At 36.1% G+C, this 19,911-nt stretch overlaps 2 protein-coding genes across 2 annotated transcripts; one reads left to right on the top strand and one right to left on the bottom strand.

Annotated features, from left to right (window-relative positions):
• Positions 1 to 3,536: 3,536 nt before the first annotated feature.
• On the bottom strand, positions 3,537 to 5,279 carry LOC121432003 (hydroxysteroid dehydrogenase-like protein 2; the record flags this gene model as incomplete). The annotated part of the gene is made up of 2 exons (XM_041629817.1): positions 3,537 to 3,887; positions 5,121 to 5,279. Coding segments are annotated over 2 exons (360 nt in total), but the record flags the coding sequence as incomplete, so codon positions are not given.
• Position 5,280: 1 nt separating this feature from the next.
• Positions 5,281 to 7,955, top strand: LOC121431995 (keratin-associated protein 5-1-like; the record flags this gene model as incomplete). Its single annotated transcript, XM_041629805.1, has 2 exons — positions 5,281 to 5,373; positions 7,767 to 7,955. Coding segments are annotated over 2 exons (282 nt in total), but the record flags the coding sequence as incomplete, so codon positions are not given.
• Positions 7,956 to 19,911: the final 11,956 nt, after the last annotated feature.

Genomic DNA, 19,911 nt, shown 5'->3' with positions numbered 1-19,911 from the left:
AAATCTTTCACAAACATGCTCCTTTCACATTTCTTCTTTTGAAACAACATTTCATTTGTGTTTGCTCTATTTTAACCAATCATAATGTTAATGGAATAATCCATAACAAAGGGTCAATTCACTAAATTTGTGTACAGGTCTTCAAATGAAACTGTTTGATAATGAAATTCAAACAAATCTCAATAACTTAAAAGAGCATCTCAGACATGAATATTGACCCAAAGCGAAACACTTTCCCCACACTCCTTTATTTTCCTGAGATATCAAGAAGAAAAAACATACATGTATATATCATGTTTGTCTAAAAAAGCCTTTATATTTATCCCTTACTTCCGCGACAGAGCAACACACATGTTTTCCAATAAACAAACCGTTTGAAAGCATATTTACAGTGATATTGGTCATACTGCCAGGAATTACTGAAAATACTTGATTGATGCAACTACCTTCTGTGGATGTTCCAGGTGGTGTGCAAGTGACAGTGTGCCAACTGCAGCACATCCATCTACATTCATAGTCCCGACATATTGGTCTTCCTAGTATATTAATACAGCGAAGACCTGTATTAACATCAACGGTAACAGCGTCAGTAGTTTCATTCCACATAACATGTGTGTCTACAGTCCTGCACTGGATACCGTATACGTGGCAATCTTCGGGGAACCGGGGAAGTGCCGGGCATCTTCAAGTAGTTCAACTTCCTCAGCTGAAGCACTCTCAGATTGCATTTGTCCAGAATCATCGTTAATCCATTCACTCCAATCACATATTCTTTCTCTGCTGCCGGAACACACTCTGCAAGACAAAAGGAGTTTTGGATTGCCAATATAGTAGGACAATATGAATGGCAAAAGTCAGTTTAAGTGTTACATTAAAAAATGGCAGAAAGGGTAATATCAGGAGTTCTATTAGTGGTTGAGTATTCTGCAATTCACAATTATCTATCAGGACAAGCTGATGAAGCAATATTTATCTTAAACTAATTAATACAACATCAAGAAAATAAAATTTCCCTGAGTAAGGTAATACAAATAAAACTTAAGTCCATCTCTGAATATAATGAAAGAAACACCTACATGAGAACACTAAATAATAAAATAATGCTAACTCTTACATGCCACGCACACTACTAACCCAATGCCCAGTGCTAATCCGTTGCTAATCCCCTGTGCCAGCCACAAAACCCCCCTGTGCCAGCCACAAAACCCCCCTGTGCCACATTGATTTTGGGATCGCGAGTCGTATTCACTCATTTCAATAGTTATGATTACAATTGCTTGTAACTCTCTAACGATTAGTTTATCCACAAAATATTGTGTAGTAAAGTTGTAGGAAATTTCATGCCCCTTATAATGGTGTCCTCATTTTATGGATTGTTATTATCTTTACCGCTAAAATATGAGTTGTATCAAGTAGTTCAATTTGTGGAGTGTTTTGTATGGATCGAAAACCTAGGTCTCTTCCCTCTCAGAGGCAGAGCCATATTTTGTAAAAAATGTAGAAATACTCGAAAAAGTCGAATTTAAACCGCTGAGTAAGTTGATCTGTCAAAAGCAGAGTTTGCACTACACACAATAGTGCTAATTACGTCGTGCATGCGATGCGCAATACTATGCAAAACGGCGTAACAATGATTGTAATTCCGAATGTGCGCAGTCATGCACGAAGCAGGCGAGGGTAGGAAACAATGCAAGCACAAAGCAATCAATAGTAGGCGTGCGAGCACGAGTGTGGCATGTTATAATAGGATACGTAACGTGCACGAAGCACTCAATGAGCTAATGATACTAAAAATGCATAATCATATTCATAGCAATAATGTTAATAATAATAATAATGATAACAACATCATTTTACCAAGGGTAGCCACTTCAGTTACCAAAACTTTTCACCGAGCAGGTCTGGCTTAACATGATAATGGTATTCATACCCTAGCATTTGATGGACTGCTTAGGCTCAAAGCATTTGTGGAATTTCTTCCTACAGGGTAACCATTTATTACACCTACATAACTATCAATCAGTAAAATCAACATTTCCCTACCAAACTAGAAACTATCATTTCTGCAATAGAAAAGCTCCTCTTTACCTCATTGGCAAGTTGATACAATTGACTCTTCCTTTTTTCATAAGGATCGGTAAATCAAAAAGCAAGATATTAATATCTAAATATACCTGACATAGCAGGCAGAAATTGAATGGAACTGGTGACTAGAATAGCATATCACTAAATACTTTGTCAAGGTATTTGTCGCAATTCTACTTTTAATACATTAGCATCTTGCTCATTGACTCATTTCTACTTCCTGAGGATCTAATGAAAAGCACAATTAAAAATAATATTAAAACTATCATGCTATTTGAGTTCAAATGACCTTATTCTCATCATGCACAGAATGGAACAACGAACTAGCTTTTCAAAAATGATCATCTGTCCATCTCCTTTCTGGCTGGAGATATCAAGTCGGTGAAACAAAAGGAAGGGCAGGAAGGGTGACCCTATCCCTATGATTTTTGAGTGATAAAGTACCATCTCTGACACTTAACCCTTCCCTTCTTCACTAAAAGAGTAAACCAAAGCATTTATAAAAAAATATGGTCCTTTTCTCACAAACTTGACCTAACTGTGTCTCCTGCCATTCATACATTATCCATATTCTGGAATGTTTCCAGATATTATGCCAATTGTTCCCTGTGTGGTACCTGTTGTGGTGGCAGGAGTTGTTCCTGGAGTGGTTCCAGTTGTTGTTCCTGTTGTGGTACCTGTTGTGGTACTTGGTGTGGTTCCAGTTGTTGTTCCTGTTGTGGTACCTGTTGTTGTTCCTGTTGTGGTTCCAGTTGTTGTTCCTGTTGTGGTTCCAGTTGTTGTTCCTGTTGTGGTTCCAGTTGTTGTTCCTGTTGTTGTTTCTGGAGTGGTTCCAGTTGTTGTTCCTACATTCGTTCATGTAAAGAAGAACTAGATGTATATTATCATAAAGGATGAAATATGACATCACCTACATGTAAGTGACAAATCTAAAATTAAAAAACAGGATAAAGGTCATAAATCTACAATTAAAAAGAAACTATCCTAATGTTTTTCCCCATCCTTTAAATCTTTCACAAACATGCTCCTTTCACATTTCTTCTTTTGAAACAACATTTAATTTGTGTTTGCTCTATTTTCACTGATCATAATGTTAATGGAATAATCCATAACAAAGGGTCAATTCACTAAATTTGTGTACAGGTCTTCAAATGAAACTGTTTGATGATGAAATTCAAACAAATCTCAATAACTTAAAAGAGCATCTCAGACATAAATATTCACCCAAAGCGAAACACTTTCCCCACACTCCTTTATTTTCCTAAGATATCAAGAAGAAAAAACATACATGTATATATCATGTTTGTCTAAAAAAGCCTTTATATTTATCCCTTACTTCCGCGACAGAGCAACACACATGTTTTCCAATAAACAAACCGTTTGAAAGCATATTTACAGTGATATTGGTCATACTGCCAGGAATTACTGAAAATACTTGATTGATGCAACTACCTTCTGTGGATGTTCCAGGTGGTGTGCAAGTGACAGTGTGCCAACTGCAGCACATCCATCTACATTCATAGTCCCGACATATTGGTCTTCCTAGTATATTAATACAGCGAAGACCTGTATTAACATCAACGGTAACAGCGTCAGTAGTTTCATTCCACATAACATGTGTGTCTACAGTCCTGCACTGGATACCGTATACGTGGCAATCTTCGGGAAACCGGGGAAGTGCCGGGCATCTTCAAGTAGTTCAACTTCCTCAGCTGAAGCACTCTCAGATTGCATTTGTCCAGAATCATCGTTAATCCATTCACTCCAATCACATATTCTTTCTCTGCTGCCGGGAACACACTCTGCAAGACAAAAGGAGTTTTGGATTGCCAATATAGTAGGACAATATGAATGGCAAAAGTCAGTTTAAGTGTTACATTAAAAAATGGCAGAAAGGGTAATATCAGGAGTTCTATTAGTGGTTGAGTATTCTGCAATTCACAATTATCTATCAGGACAAGCTGATGAAGCAATATTTATCTTAAACTAATTAATACAACATCAAGAAAATAAAATTTCCCTGAGTAAGGTAATACAAATAAAACTTAAGTCCATCTCTGAATATAATGAAAGAAACACCTACATGAGAACACTAATAATATAATAATGCTAATTACTAAATACTAAAATGGCATAATCATATTATTCATAGCATTAATGTTAATAATAATAATAATGATAACAACATCATTTTACCACGGGTAGCCACTTCAGTTCCCCAAACTGTTCACCGAGCAGGTCTGGCTTAACATGATGATGGTATTCATACCCTAGCATTTGATGGACTGCCTAGGCTCAAAGCATTTGTGGAATTTCTTCCTACAGGGTAACCATTTATTACACCTACATAACTATCAATCAGTAAAATCAACATTTCCCTACCAAACTAGAAACTATCATTTCTGCAATAGAAAAGCTCCTCTTTACCTCATTGGCAAGTTGATACAATTGACCCTTCCTTTCTTTCATAAGGATCGGTAAATCACAAAGCAAGATATTAATATCTAAATATACCCGACATAGCAGGCAGAAATTGAATGGAACTGGTGACTAGAATAGCATATCACTAAATACTTTGTCAAGGTATTTGTCGCAATTCTACTTTTAATACATTAGCATCTTGCTCATTGACTCATTTCTGCTTCCTGAGGATCTAATGAAAAGCACAATTCAAAATAATATTAAAACTATCATGCTATTTGAGTTCAAATGATCTTATTCTCATCATGCACAGAATGGAACAACGAACTAGCTTTTCAAAGATGATCATCTGTCCATCTCCTTTCTGGCTGGAGATATCAAGTCGGTGAAACAAAAGGAAGGGCAGGAAGGGTGACCCTATCCCTATGATTTTTGAGTGATAAAGTACCATCTCTGACACTTTACCCTTCCCTTCTTCATTAAAGAGTAAACCAAAGCATTTATAAAAAAATGGTCCTTTTCTCACAAACTTAACCTGTGTCTCCTGCCATTCATACATTATCCATATTCTGGAATGTTTCCAGATATTATGCAAATTGTTCCCTGTGTTGTACCTGTTGTGGTAGCAGGAGTTGTTCCTGGAGTGGTTCCAGTTGTTGTTCTTGTTGTGGTACCTGTTGGGGTTCCAGTTGTTGTTCCTGTTGTGGTACCTGTTGTGGTACTTGGTGTGGTTCCAGTTGTTGTTCCTGTTGTGGTACCTGTTGTTGTTCCTGTTGTGGTTCCAGTTGTTGTTCCTGTTGTGGTTCCAGTTGTTGTTCCTGTTGTGGTTCCAGTTGTTGTTCCTGTTGTGGTTCCAGTTGTTGTTCCTGTTGTTGTTTCTGGAGTGGTTCCAGTTGTTGTTCCTACATTCGTTCATGTAAAGAAGAACTAGATGTATATTATCATAAAGGATGAAATATGACAATATTATGTTCCAAAGTTGCAAATGAAACGCAATTTAAAGGAAATCAACCATGGTAACAAAATATTATGTCAGCAAGTATCCAATTTAAATGAAAACAGAAATCTTTAGCTTTTTAAAAATGCAGACAAATCATATCTATTCAATTACCCTTACCCTAGACATCACCTACATGTAAGTGACAAATCTAAAATTAAAAAACAGGATAAAGGTCATAAATCTACAATTAAAAAGAAACTATCCTACTGTTTTTCCCCATCCTTTAAATCTTTCACAAACATGCTCCTTTCACATTTCTTCTTTTGAAACAACATTTCATTTGTGTTTGCTCTATTTTCACCAATCATAATGTTAATGGAATAATCCATAACAAAGGGTCAATTCACTAAATTTGTGTACAGGTCTTCAAATGAAACTGTTTGATGATGAAATTCAAACAAATCTCAATAACTTAAAAGAGCATCTCAGACATAAATATTCACCCAAAGCGAAACACTTTTCCCACACTCCTTTATTTTCCTGAGATATCAAGAAGAAAAACATACATGTATATATCATGTTTGTCTAAAAAAGCCTTTATATTTATCCCTTACTTCCGCGACAGAGCAACACACATGTTTTCCAATAAACAAACCGTTTGAAAGCATATTTACAGTGATATTGGTCATACTGCCAGGATTACTGAAAATACTTGATTGATGCAACTACCTTCTGTGGATGTTCCAGGTGGTGTGCAAGTGACAGTGTGCCAACTGCAGCACATCCATCTACATTCATAGTCCAGACATATTGGTCTTCCTAGTATATTAATACAGCGAAGACCTGTATTAACATCAACGGTAACAGCGTCAGTAGTTTCATTCCACATAACATGTGTGTCTACAGTCCTGCACTGGATACCGTATACGTGGCAATCTTCGGGGAAACCGGGGAAGTGCCGGGCATCTTCAAGTAGTTCAACTTCCTCAGCTGAAGCACTCTCAGATTGCATTTGTCCAGAATCATCGTTAATCCATTCACTCCAATCACATATTCTTTCTCTGCTGCCGGGAACACACTCTGCAAGACAAAAAGAGTTTTGGATTGCCAATATAGTAGGACAATATGAATGGCAAAAGTCAGTTTAAGTGTTACATTAAAAAATGGCAGAAAGGGTAATATCAGGAGTTCTATTAGTGGTTGAGTATTCTGCAATTCACATTTATCTATCAGGACAAGCTGATGAAGCAATATTTATCTTAAACTAATTAATACAACATCAAGAAAATAAAATTTCCCTGAGTAAGGTAATACAAATAAAACTTAAGTCCATCTCTGAATATAATGAAAGAAACACCTACATGAGAACACTAATAATATAATAATGCTAATGATACTAAAATGGCATAATCATATTATTCATAGCATTAATGTTAATAATAATGATAACAACATCATTTTACCACGGGTAGCCACTTCAGTTCCCCAAACTGTTCACCGAGCAGGTCTGGCTTAACATGATGATGGTATTCATACCCTAGCATTTGATGGACTGCCTAGGCTCAAAGCATTTGTGGAATTTCTTCCTACAGGGTAACCATTTATTACACCTACATAACTATCAATCAGTAAAATCAACATTTCCCTACCAAACTAGAAACTATCATTTCTGCAATAGAAAAGCTCCTCTTTACCTCATCGGCAAGTTGATACAATTGACTCTTCCTTTCTTTCATAAGGATCGGTAAATCACAAAGCAAGATATTAATATCTAAATATACCTGACATAGCAGGCAGAAATTGAATGGAACTGGTGACTAGAATAGCATATCACTAAATACTTTGTCAAGGTATTTGTCGCAATTCTACTTTTAATACATTAGCATCTTGCTCATTGACTCATTTCTGCTTCCTGAGGATCTAATGAAAAGCACAATTCAAAATAATATTAAAACTATCATGCTATTTGAGTTCAAATGACCTTATTCTCATCATGCACAGAATGGAACAACGAACTAGCTTTTCAAAAATGATCATCTGTCCATCTCCTTTCTGGCTGGAGATATCAAGTCGGTGAAACAAAAGGAAGGGCAGGAAGGGTGACCCTATCCCTATGATTTTTGAGTGATAAAGTACCATCTCTGACACTTAACCCTTCCCTTCTTCACTAAAAGAGTAAACCAAAGCATTTATAAAAAAATGGTCCTTTTCTCACAAACTTGACCTAACTGTCTCCTGCCATTCATACATTATCCATATTCTGGAATGTTTCCAGATATTATGCCAATTGTTCCCTGTGTGGTACCTGTTGTGGTGGCAGGAGTTGTTCCTGGAGTGGTTCCAGTTGTTGTTCCTGTTGTGGTACCTGTGTGGTACTTGGTGTGGTTCCAGTTGTTGTTCCTGTTGTGGTACCTGTTGTTGTTCCTGTTGTGGTTCCAGTTGTTGTTCCTGTTGTGGTTCCAGTTGTTGTTCCTGTTGTGGTTCCAGTTGTTGTTCCTGTTGTGGTTCCAGTTGTTGTTCCTGTTGTTGTTTCTGGAGTGGTTCCAGTTGTTGTTCCTACATTCGTTCATGTAAAGAAGAACTAGATGTATATTATCATAAAGGATGAAATATGACAATATTATGTTCCAAAGTTGCAAATGAAACGCAATTTAAAGGAAATCAACCATGGTAACAAAATATTATGTCGGCAAGTATCCAATTTAAATGAAAACAGAAATCTTTAGCTTTTTAAAAATGCAGACAAATCATATCTATTCAATTACCCTTACCCTACACATCACCTACATGTAAGTGACAAATCTAAAATTCAAAAACAGGATAAAGGTCATAAATCTACAATTAAAAAGAAACTATCCTACTGTTTTTCCCCATCCTTTAAATCTTTCACAAACATGCTCCTTTCACATTTCTTCTTTTGAAACAACATTTCATTTGTGTTTGCTCTATTTTCACCATCATAATGTTAATGGAATAATCCATAACAAAGGGTCAATTCACTAAATTTGTGTACAGGTCTTCAAATGAAACTGTTTGATGATGAAATTCAAACAAATCTCAATAACTTAAAAGAGCATCTCAGACATAAATATTCACCCAAAGCGAAACACTTTTCCCACACTCCTTTATTTTCCTGAGATATCAAGAAGAAAAAACATACATGTATATATCATGTTTGTCTAAAAAAGCCTTTATATTTATCCCTTACTTCCGCGACAGAGCAACACACATGTTTTCCAATAAACAAACCGTTTGAAAGCATATTTACAGTGATATTGGTCATACTGCCAGGAATTACTGAAAATACTTGATTGATGCAACTACCTTCTGTGGATGTTCCAGGTGGTGTGCAAGTGACAGTGTGCCAACTGCAGCACATCCATCTACATTCATAGTCCAGACATATTGGTCTTCCTAGTATATTAATACAGCGAAGACCTGTATTAACATCAACGGTAACAGCGTCAGTAGTTTCATTCCACATAACATGTGTGTCTACAGTCCTGCACTGGATACCGTATACGTGGCAATCTTCGGGGAAACCGGGGAAGTGCCGGGCATCTTCAAGTAGTTCAACTTCCTCAGCTGAAGCACTCTCAGATTGCATTTGTCCAGAATCATCGTTAATCCATTCACTCCAATCACATATTCTTTCTCTGCTGCCGGGAACACACTCTGCAAGACAAAAAGAGTTTTGGATTGCCAATATAGTAGGACAATATGAATGGCAAAAGTCAGTTTAAGTGTTACATTAAAAAATGGCAGAAAGGGTAATATCAGGAGTTCTATTAGTGGTTGAGTATTCTGCAATTCACATTTATCTATCAGGACAAGCTGATGAAGCAATATTTATCTTAAACTAATTAATACAACATCAAGAAAATAAAATTTCCCTGAGTAAGGTAATACAAATAAAACTTAAGTCCATCTCTGAATATAATGAAAGAAACACCTACATGAGAACACTAAATAATAAAATAATGCTAATGATACTAAAAATGCATAATCATATTCATAGCAATAATGTTAATAATAATAATAATGATAACAACATCATTTTACCAAGGGTAGCCACTTCAGTTCCCCAAACTGTTCACCGAGCAGGTCTGGCTTAACATGATGATGGTATTCATACCCTAGCATTTGATGGACTGCTTAGGCTCAAAGCATTTGTGGAATTTCTTCCTACAGGGTAACCATTTATTACACCTACATAACTATCAATCAGTAAAATCAACATTTCCCTACCAAACTAGAAACTATCATTTCTGCAATAGAAAAGCTCCTCTTTACCTCATTGGCAAGTTGATACAATTGACTCTTCCTTTCTTTCATAAGGATCGGTAAATCACAAAGCAAGATATTAATATCTAAATATACCTGACATAGCAGGCAGAAATTGAATGGAACTGGTGACTAGAATAGCATATCACTAAATACTTTGTCAAGGTATTTGTCGCAATTCTACTTTTAATACATTAGCATCTTGCTCATTGACTCATTTCTGCTTCCTGAGGATCTAATGAAAAGCACAATTCAAAATAATATTAAAACTATCATGCTATTTGAGTTCAAATGACCTTATTCTCATCATGCACAGAATGGAACAACGAACTAGCTTTTCAAAAATGATCATCTGTCCATCTCCTTTCTGGCTGGAGATATCAAGTCGGTGAAACAAAAGGAAGGGCAGGAAGGGTGACCCTATCCCTATGATTTTTGAGTGATAAAGTACCATCTCTGACACTTAACCCTTCCCTTCTTCACTAAAGAGTAAACCAAAGCATTTATAAAAAATATGGTCCTTTTCTCACAAACTTGACCTAACTGTGTCTCCTGCCATTCATACATTATCCATATTCTGGAATGTTTCCAGATATTATGCCAATTGTTCCCTGTGTGGTACCTGTTGTGGTGGCAGGAGTTGTTCCTGGAGTGGTTCCAGTTGTTGTTCCTGTTGTGGTACCTGTTGTGGTACTTGGTGTGGTTCCAGTTGTTGTTCCTGTTGTGTTCCTGTTGTGGTTCCAGTTGTTGTTCCTGTTGTGGTTCCAGTTGTTGTTCCTGTTGTGGTTCCAGTTGTTGTTCCTGTTGTGGTTCCAGTTGTTGTTCCTGTTGTTGTTTCTGGAGTGGTTCCAGTTGTTGTTCCTACATTCGTTCATGTAAAGAAGAACTAGATGTATATTATCATAAAGGATGAAATATGACAATATTATGTTCCAAAGTTGCAAATGAAACGCAATTTAAAGGAAATCAACCATGGTAACAAAATATTATGTCGGCAAGTATCCAATTTAAATGAAAACAGAAATCTTTAGCTTTTTAAAAATGCAGACAAATCATATCTATTCAATTACCCTTACCCTAGGACATCACCTACATGTAAGTGACAAATCTAAAATTCAAAAACAGGATAAAGGTCATAAATCTACAATTAAAAAGAAACTATCCTACTGTTTTTCCCCATCCTTTAAATCTTTCACAAACATGCTCCTTTCACATTTCTTCTTTTGAAACAACATTTCATTTGTGTTTGCTCTATTTTCACCAATCATAATGTTAATGGAATAATCCATAACAAAGGGTCAATTCACTAAATTTGTGTACAGGTCTTCAAATGAAACTGTTTGATGATGAAATTCAAACAAATCTCAATAACTTAAAAGAGCATCTCAGACATAAATATTCACCCAAAGCGAAACACTTTTCCCACACTCCTTTATTTTCCTGAGATATCAAGAAGAAAAAACATACATGTATATATCATGTTTGTCTAAAAAAGCCTTTATATTTATCCCTTACTTCCGCGACAGAGCAACACACATGTTTTCCAATAAACAAACCGTTTGAAAGCATATTTACAGTGATATTGGTCATACTGCCAGGAATTACTGAAAATACTTGATTGATGCAACTACCTTCTGTGGATGTTCCAGGTGGTGTGCAAGTGACAGTGTGCCAACTGCAGCACATCCATCTACATTCATAGTCCAGACATATTGGTCTTCCTAGTATATTAATACAGCGAAGACCTGTATTAACATCAACGGTAACAGCGTCAGTAGTTTCATTCCACATAACATGTGTGTCTACAGTCCTGCACTGGATACCGTATACGTGGCAATCTTCGGGGAAACCGGGGAAGTGCCGGCATCTTCAAGTAGTTCAACTTCCTCAGCTGAAGCACTCTCAGATTGCATTTGTCCAGAATCATCGTTAATCCATTCACTCCAATCACATATTCTTTCTCTGCTGCCGGGAACACACTCTGCAAGACAAAAAGAGTTTTGGATTGCCAATATAGTAGGACAATATGAATGGCAAAAGTCAGTTTAAGTGTTACATTAAAAAATGGCAGAAAGGGTAATATCAGGAGTTCTATTAGTGGTTGAGTATTCTGCAATTCACATTTATCTATCAGGACAAGCTGATGAAGCAATATTTATCTTAAACTAATTAATACAACATCAAGAAAATAAAATTTCCCTGAGTAAGGTAATACAAATAAAACTTAAGTCCATCTCTGAATATAATGAAAGAAACACCTACATGAGAACACTAATAATATAATAATGCTAATGATACTAAAATGGCATAATCATATTATTCATAGCATTAATGTTAATAATAATGATAACAACATCATTTTACCACGGGTAGCCACTTCAGTTCCCCAAACTGTTCACCGAGCAGGTCTGGCTTAACATGATGATGGTATTCATACCCTAGCATTTGATGGACTGCCTAGGCTCAAAGCATTTGTGGAATTTCTTCCTACAGGGTAACCATTTATTACACCTACATAACTATCAATCAGTAAAATCAACATTTCCCTACCAAACTAGAAACTATCATTTCTGCAATAGAAAAGCTCCTCTTTACCTCATCGGCAAGTTGATACAATTGACTCTTCCTTTCTTTCATAAGGATCGGTAAATCACAAAGCAAGATATTAATATCTAAATATACCTGACATAGCAGGCAGAAATTGAATGGAACTGGTGACTAGAATAGCATATCACTAAATACTTTGTCAAGGTATTTGTCGCAATTCTACTTTTAATACATTAGCATCTTGCTCATTGACTCATTTCTACTTCCTGAGGATCTAATGAAAAGCACAATTCAAAATAATATTAAAACTATCATGCTATTTGAGTTCAAATGACCTTATTCTCATCATGCACAGAATGGAACAACGAACTAGCTTTTCAAAAATGATCATCTGTCCATCTCCTTTCTGGCTGGAGATATCAAGTCGGTGAAACAAAAGGAAGGGCAGGAAGGGTGACCCTATCCCTATGATTTTTGAGTGATAAAGTACCATCTCTGACACTTAACCCTTCCCTTCTTCACTAAAAGAGTAAACCAAAGCATTTATAAAAAAATATGGTCCTTTTCTCACAAACTTGACCTAACTGTGTCTCCTGCCATTCATACATTATCCATATTCTGGAATGTTTCCAGATATTATGCCAATTGTTCCCTGTGTGGTACCTGTTGTGGTGGCAGGAGTTGTTCCTGGAGTGGTTCCAGTTGTTGTTCCTGTTGTGGTACCTGTTGTGGTACTTGGTGTGGTTCCAGTTGTTGTTCCTGTTGTGGTACCTGTTGTTGTTCCTGTTGTGGTTCCAGTTGTTGTTCCTGTTGTGGTTCCAGTTGTTGTTCCTGTTGTGGTTCCAGTTGTTGTTCCTGTTGTGGTTCCAGTTGTTGTTCCTGTTGTTGTTTCTGGAGTGGTTCCAGTTGTTGTTCCTACATTCGTTCATGTAAAGAAGAACTAGATGTATATTATCATAAAGGATGAAATATGACAATATTATGTTCCAAAGTTGCAAATGAAACGCAATTTAAAGGAAATCAACCATGGTAACAAAATATTATGTCGGCAAGTATCCAATTTAAATGAAAACAGAAATCTTTAGCTTTTTAAAAATGCAGACAAATCATATCTATTCAATTACCCTTACCCTAGGACATCACCTACATGTAAGTGACAAATCTAAAATTCAAAAACAGGATAAAGGTCATAAATCTACAATTAAAAAGAAACTATCCTACTGTTTTTCCCCATCCTTTAAATCTTTCACAAACATGCTCCTTTCACATTTCTTCTTTTGAAACAACATTTCATTTGTGTTTGCTCTATTTTCACCAATCATAATGTTAATGGAATAATCCATAACAAAGGGTCAATTCACTAAATTTGTGTACAGGTCTTCAAATGAAACTGTTTGATGATGAAATTCAAACAAATCTCAATAACTTAAAAGAGCATCTCAGACATAAATATTCACCCAAAGCGAAACACTTTTCCCACACTCCTTTATTTTCCTGAGATATCAAGAAGAAAAAACATACATGTATATATCATGTTTGTCTAAAAAAGCCTTTATATTTATCCCTTACTTCCGCGACAGAGCAACACACATGTTTTCCAATAAACAAACCGTTTGAAAGCATATTTACAGTGATATTGGTCATACTGCCAGGAATTACTGAAAATACTTGATTGATGCAACTACCTTCTGTGGATGTTCCAGGTGGTGTGCAAGTGACAGTGTGCCAACTGCAGCACATCCATCTACATTCATAGTCCAGACATATTGGTCTTCCTAGTATATTAATACAGCGAAGACCTGTATTAACATCAACGGTAACAGCGTCAGTAGTTTCATTCCACATAACATGTGTGTCTACAGTCCTGCACTGGATACCGTATACGTGGCAATCTTCGGGGAAACCGGGGAAGTGCCGGGCATCTTCAAGTAGTTCAACTTCCTCAGCTGAAGCACTCTCAGATTGCATTTGTCCAGAATCATCGTTAATCCATTCACTCCAATCACATATTCTTTCTCTGCTGCCGGGAACACACTCTGCAAGACAAAAAGAGTTTTGGATTGCCAATATAGTAGGACAATATGAATGGCAAAAGTCAGTTTAAGTGTTACATTAAAAAATGGCAGAAAGGGTAATATCAGGAGTTCTATTAGTGGTTGAGTATTCTGCAATTCACATTTATCTATCAGGACAAGCTGATGAAGCAATATTTATCTTAAACTAATTAATACAACATCAAGAAAATAAAATTTCCCTGAGTAAGGTAATACAAATAAAACTTAAGTCCATCTCTGAATATAATGAAAGAAACACCTACATGAGAACACTAATAATATAATAATGCTAATGATACTAAAATGGCATAATCATATTATTCATAGCATTAATGTTAATAATAATGATAACAACATCATTTTACCACGGGTAGCCACTTCAGTTCCCCAAACTGTTCACCGAGCAGGTCTGGCTTAACATGATGATGGTATTCATACCCTAGCATTTGATGGACTGCCTAGGCTCAAAGCATTTGTGGAATTTCTTCCTACAGGGTAACCATTTATTACACCTACATAACTATCAATCAGTAAAATCAACATTTCCCTACCAAACTAGAAACTATCATTTCTGCAATAGAAAAGCTCCTCTTTACCTCATCGGCAAGTTGATACAATTGACTCTTCCTTTCTTTCATAAGGATCGGTAAATCACAAAGCAAGATATTAATATCTAAATATACCTGACATAGCAGGCAGAAATTGAATGGAACTGGTGACTAGAATAGCATATCACTAAATACTTTGTCAAGGTATTTGTCGCAATTCTACTTTTAATACATTAGCATCTTGCTCATTGACTCATTTCTGCTTCCTGAGGATCTAATGAAAAGCACAATTCAAAATAATATTAAAACTATCATGCTATTTGAGTTCAAATGACCTTATTCTCATCATGCACAGAATGGAACAACGAACTAGCTTTTCAAAAATGATCATCTGTCCATCTCCTTTCTGGCTGGAGATATCAAGTCGGTGAAACAAAAGGAAGGGCAGGAAGGGTGACCCTATCCCTATGATTTTTGAGTGATAAAGTACCATCTCTGACACTTAACCCTTCCCTTCTTCACTAAAAGAGTAAACCAAAGCATTTATAAAAAATACGGTCCTTTTCTCACAAACTTGACCTAACTGTGTCTCCTGCCATTCATACATTATCCATATTCTGGAATGTTTCCAGATATTATGCCAATTGTTCCCTGTGTGGTACCTGTTGTGGTGGCAGGAGTTGTTCCTGGAGTGGTTCCAGTTGTTGTTCCTGTTGTGGTACCTGTTGTGGTACTTGGTGTGGTTCCAGTTGTTGTTCCTGTTGTGGTACCTGTTGTTGTTCCTGTTGTGGTTCCAGTTGTTGTTCCTGTTGTGGTTCCAGTTGTTGTTCCTGTTGTGGTTCCAGTTGTTGTTCCTGTTGTGGTTCCAGTTGTTGTTCCTGTTGTTGTTTCTGGAGTGGTTCCAGTTGTTGTTCCTACATTCGTTCATGTAAAGAAGAACTAGATGTATATTATCATAAAGGATGAAATATGACAATATTATGTTCCAAAGTTGCAAATGAAACGCAATTTAAAGGAAATCAACCATGGTAACAAAATATTATGTCGGCAAGTATCCAATTTAAATGAAAACAGAAATCTTTAGCTTTTTAAAAATGCAGACAAATCATATCTATTCAATTACCCTTACCCTAGCACATCACCTACATGTAAGTGACAAATCTAAAATTAAAACAGGATAAAGGTCATAAATCTACAATTAAAAAGAAACTATCCTACTGTTTTTCCCCATCCTTTAAATCTTTCACAAACATGCTCCTTTCACATTTCTTCTTTTGAAACAACATTTCATTTGTGTTTGCTCTATTTTCACCAATCATAATGTTAATGGAATAATCCATAACAAAGGGTCAATTCACTAAATTTGTGTACAGGTCTTCAAATGAAACTGTTTGATGATGAAATTCAAACAAATCTCAATAACTTAAAAGAGCATCTCAGACATAAATATTCACCCAAAGCGAAACACTTTTCCCACACTCCTTTATTTTCCTGAGATATCAAGAAGAAAAAAACATACATGTATATATCATGTTTGTCTAAAAAAGCCTTTATATTTATCCCTTACTTCCGCGACAGAGCAACACACATGTTTTCCAATAAACAAACCGTTTGAAAGCATATTTACAGTGATATTGGTCATACTGCCAGGATTACTGAAAATACTTGATTGATGCAACTACCTTCTGTGGATGTTCCAGGTGGTGTGCAAGTGACAGTGTGCCAACTGCAGCACATCCATCTACATTCATAGTCCAGACATATTGGTCTTCCTAGTATATTAATACAGCGAAGACCTGTATTAACATCAACGGTAACAGCGTCAGTAGTTTCATTCCACATAACATGTGTGTCTACAGTCCTGCACTGGATACCGTATACGTGGCAATCTTCGGGGAAACCGGGGAAGTGCCGGGCATCTTCAAGTAGTTCAACTTCCTCAGCTGAAGCACTCTCAGATTGCATTTGTCCAGAATCATCGTTAATCCATTCACTCCAATCACATATTCTTTCTCTGCTGCCGGGAACACACTCTGCAAGACAAAAAGAGTTTTGGATTGCCAATATAGTAGGACAATATGAATGGCAAAAGTCAGTTTAAGTGTTACATTAAAAAATGGCAGAAAGGGTAATATCAGGAGTTCTATTAGTGGTTGAGTATTCTGCAATTCACATTTATCTATCAGGACAAGCTGATGAAGCAATATTTATCTTAAACTAATTAATACAACATCAAGAAAATAAAATTTCCCTGAGTAAGGTAATACAAATAAAACTTAAGTCCATCTCTGAATATAATGAAAGAAACACCTACATGAGAACACTAATAATATAATAATGCTAATGATACTAAAATGGCATAATCATATTATTCATAGCATTAATGTTAATAATAATGATAACAACATCATTTTACCACGGGTAGCCACTTCAGTTCCCCAAACTGTTCACCGAGCAGGTCTGGCTTAACATGATGATGGTATTCATACCCTAGCATTTGATGGACTGCCTAGGCTCAAAGCATTTGTGGAATTTCTTCCTACAGGGTAACCATTTATTACACCTACATAACTATCAATCAGTAAAATCAACATTTCCCTACCAAACTAGAAACTATCATTTCTGCAATAGAAAAGCTCCTCTTTACCTCATCGGCAAGTTGATACAATTGACTCTTCCTTTCTTTCATAAGGATCGGTAAATCACAAAGCAAGATATTAATATCTAAATATACCTGACATAGCAGGCAGAAATTGAATGGAACTGGTGACTAGAATAGCATATCACTAAATACTTTGTCAAGGTATTTGTCGCAATTCTACTTTTAATACATTAGCATCTTGCTCATTGACTCATTTCTGCTTCCTGAGGATCTAATGAAAAGCACAATTCAAAATAATATTAAAACTATCATGCTATTTGAGTTCAAATGACCTTATTCTCATCATGCACAGAATGGAACAACGAACTAGCTTTTCAAAGATGATCATCTGTCCATCTCCTTTCTGGCTGGAGATATCAAGTCGGTGAAACAAAAGGAAGGGCAGGAAGGGTGACCCTATCCCTATGATTTTTGAGTGATAAAGTACCATCTCTGACACTTAACCCTTCCCTTCTTCACTAAAAGAGTAAACCAAAGCATTTATAAAAAAATATGGTCCTTTTCTCACAAACTTGACTAACTGTGTCTCCTGCCATTCATACATTATCCATATTCTGGAATGTTTCCAGATATTATGCCAATTGTTCCCTGTGTGGTACCTGTTGTGGTGCAGGAGTTGTTCCTGGAGTGGTTCCAGTTGTTGTTCTGTTGTGGTACCTGTTGTGGTACTTGGTGTGGTTCCAGTTGTTGTTCCTGTTGTGGTACCTGTTGTTGTTCCTGTTGTGGTTCCAGTTGTTGTTCCTGTTGTGGTTCCAGTTGTTGTTCCTGTTGTGGTTCCAGTTGTTGTTCCTGTTGTGGTTCCAGTTGTTGTTCCTGTTGTTGTTTCTGGAGTGGTTCCAGTTGTTGTTCCTACATTCGTTCATGTAAAGAAGAACTAGATGTATATTATCATAAAGGATGAAATATGACAATATTATGTTCCAAAGTTGCAAATGAAACGCAATTTAAAGGAAATCAACCATGGTAACAAAATATTATGTCGGCAAGTATCCAATTTAAATGAAAACAGAAATCTTTAGCTTTTTAAAAATGCAGACAAATCATATCTATTCAATTACCCTTACCCTAGGACATCACCTACATGTAAGTGACAAATCTAAAATTAAAAAACAGGATAAAGGTCATAAATCTACAATTAAAAAGAAACTATCCTACTGTTTTTCCCCATCCTTTAAATCTTTCACAAACATGCTCCTTTCACATTTCTTCTTTTGAAACAACATTTCATTTGTGTTTGCTCTATTTTCACCAATCATAATGTTAATGGAATAATCCATAACAAAGGGTCAATTCACTAAATTGTGTACAGGTCTTCAAATGAAACTGTTTGATGATGAAATTCAAACAAATCTCAATAACTTAAAAGAGCATCTCAGACATAAATATTCACCCAAAGCGAAACACTTTTCCCACACTCCTTTATTTTCCTGAGATATCAAGAAGAAAAAACATACATGTATATATCATGTTTGTCTAAAAAAGCCTTTATATTTATCCCTTACTTCCGCGACAGAGCAACACACATGTTTTCCAATAAACAAACCGTTTGAAAGCATATTTACAGTGATATTGGTCATACTGCCAGGATTACTGAAAATACTTGATTGATGCAACTACCTTCTGTGGATGTTCCAGGTGGTGTGCAAGTGACAGTGTGCCAACTGCAGCACATCCATCTACATTCATAGTCCAGACATATTGGTCTTCCTAGTATATTAATACAGCGAAGACCTGTATTAACATCAACGGTAACAGCGTCAGTAGTTTCATTCCACATAACATGTGTGTCTACAGTCCTGCACTGGATACCGTATACGTGGCAATCTTCGGGAAACCGGGGAAGTGCCGGGCATCTTCAAGTAGTTCAACTTCCTCAGCTGAAGCACTCTCAGATTGCATTTGTCCAGAATCATCGTTAATCCATTCACTCCAATCACATATTCTTTCTCTGCTGCCGGAGAACACACTCTGCAAGACAAAAAGAGTTTTGGATTGCCAATATAGTAGGACAATATGAATGGCAAAAGTCAGTTTAAGTGTTACATTAAAAAATGGCAGAAAGGGTAATATCAGGAGTTCTATTAGTGGTTGAGTATTCTGCAATTCACATTTATCTATCAGGACAAGCTGATGAAGCAATATTTATCTTAAACTAATTAATACAACATCAAGAAAATAAAATTTCCCTGAGTAAGGTAATACAAATAAAACTTAAGTCCATCTCTGAATATAATGAAAGAAACACCTACATGAGAACACTAATAATATAATAATGCTAATGATACTAAAATGGCATAATCATATTATTCATAGCATAATGTTAATAATAATGATAACAACATCATTTTACCACGGGTAGCCACTTCAGTT

This window comes from Lytechinus variegatus, chromosome 1 (assembly GCF_018143015.1).
Source record: "Lytechinus variegatus isolate NC3 chromosome 1, Lvar_3.0, whole genome shotgun sequence".
Lineage (NCBI taxonomy): Eukaryota > Metazoa > Echinodermata > Echinoidea > Temnopleuroida > Toxopneustidae > Lytechinus > Lytechinus variegatus.
This window is presented reverse-complemented; position numbering and strand designations above follow the sequence as displayed.